Below are 1,433 nucleotides of genomic sequence, written 5' to 3' on the forward strand. Positions count from 1 at the left end.
AACTTGTCATTGTGCGCACTTCTTTAATCTCTCGGTTCTTCTTGGTCTTCTACATTTGTTTACCTGCGAGCCCAAACGTCAAACTACTTCCGGGCAAAAAATACGTTTATTTTTTCGTGTCCACATGAACAACAAAAAAATATTATTATTTTTTATTATCACCATCATTTTTGTTTTACTTTAAAAAATGGAACGTTGAAAAAGCGCGGTTGTGTTTTGTAGTGGCGGTTGAACGAATTACACGGATTAATCGGAATGAATGAGGTAACGCCTACTACCGGACTGTCCCTGAAGGCAGCATGATGATGTTCCAGCGAGGCAGGCAGCAGTTAAACATGGCAAGCCGCAGCGAGCAGTCACGGAGCCGGCAGGCGCAGGACCGACACTAACCAGTGCGAGCGCTTCCGCCAGCTGTTCGCTACCACCCTCTCTTTCATCGCATCTAGACTATTTGAAGTGGCGGAAAAGAGAAGAAGAGGGACGCGGAAGGATGGAGATAGAGAAGCGGGCGAATGGGTTCGACTACCCGGAGAGAAACAACGCCAAGTCCGTTACCGGTAAGCGAACAACTACATTCATGTCAGGTCATTGAACGCATCTGCTTTACAGTGAGTGTTGTCACCGGGAGGTCAGTGTCCTTGAACGCATCCCAGTCACAGTTAAATAAGTCAATCATCACGGAGCTTTTTGTGCAATTTAAGTCGTTTAGTTGTCTTTTGAGGATGCGTGCGCGCGGAATGTGCGTGTGCCGTTCAACAGAGGTCGGAATGTTTTTATTTGGTGGTCAGTCAGGATCCGGGCGATCGTAAAAGCTGAACTTTTGAACTTGGAAGAAACACTTGGTGCACAAATCCAGTCTTGCACGCTGCCAAACAAGATTGTTAAGATCTAATCAGGATGTCCAAAGTGTGGCCCCAAGGCCAATTGTGGCCCTCAGCTCATTTTATAACGACCCAGTGCCAAAAACGAATAAAAAAAAAGTGGAATAAAAGGGCAAACAGGTGTAATGTGGCCAGAAAAAAAAGTTGCGATGTTTACTCCATTAACAGAAAGCTGCCATGCAGGCACTTTTTGTTCTTTAAAACTGTCATTGCTCAAAAAATAATAATGAATTAAAATCAATGTTGGTATGAATGATTCACCTATTGAAGGCGCCAATTACTTTGAAAGAATAATCCACATTGAAATATATATTGGGGAAAATATATAAAAAAATAGTTTTGTGACAAAAAGGGAATAAAACAAACAAACAAAAAAACAAACAAGGAAAAATGATAAAAAGTTATGATTGATGGATAAATCTGCAGTTGATCTAGAGCAGTGGTTCTCAAATGGGGGTACTTGAGGGTATGCCAAGGGGTACGTGAGTTTTTTTTAAATATTCTAAAAATAGCAACAATTCAAAAATCCTTTATAAATATATTTATTAAATA

The 1,433-nt window shown here is 41.0% G+C and overlaps 1 protein-coding gene across 1 annotated transcript in view; it reads left to right on the top strand.

Moving 5' to 3' along the window:
• Nucleotides 1-334: 334 nt before the first annotated feature.
• LOC133551326 (nuclear receptor subfamily 6 group A member 1-A-like) overlaps nucleotides 335-1,433 on the top strand; it is a 279,246-nt gene continuing 278,147 nt past the window's right edge. Inside the window, exon 1 of the mRNA XM_061897922.1 lies at nucleotides 335-557. Within this exon, the coding sequence (XP_061753906.1) occupies nucleotides 491-557 (67 nt within the window). The 5' untranslated portion in view covers nucleotides 335-490. The remainder of the gene's footprint in view (nucleotides 558-1,433) is intronic.

Source organism: Nerophis ophidion, linkage group LG01, assembly GCF_033978795.1.
Source record: "Nerophis ophidion isolate RoL-2023_Sa linkage group LG01, RoL_Noph_v1.0, whole genome shotgun sequence".
Classification (NCBI taxonomy): Eukaryota; Metazoa; Chordata; class Actinopteri; order Syngnathiformes; family Syngnathidae; genus Nerophis; species Nerophis ophidion.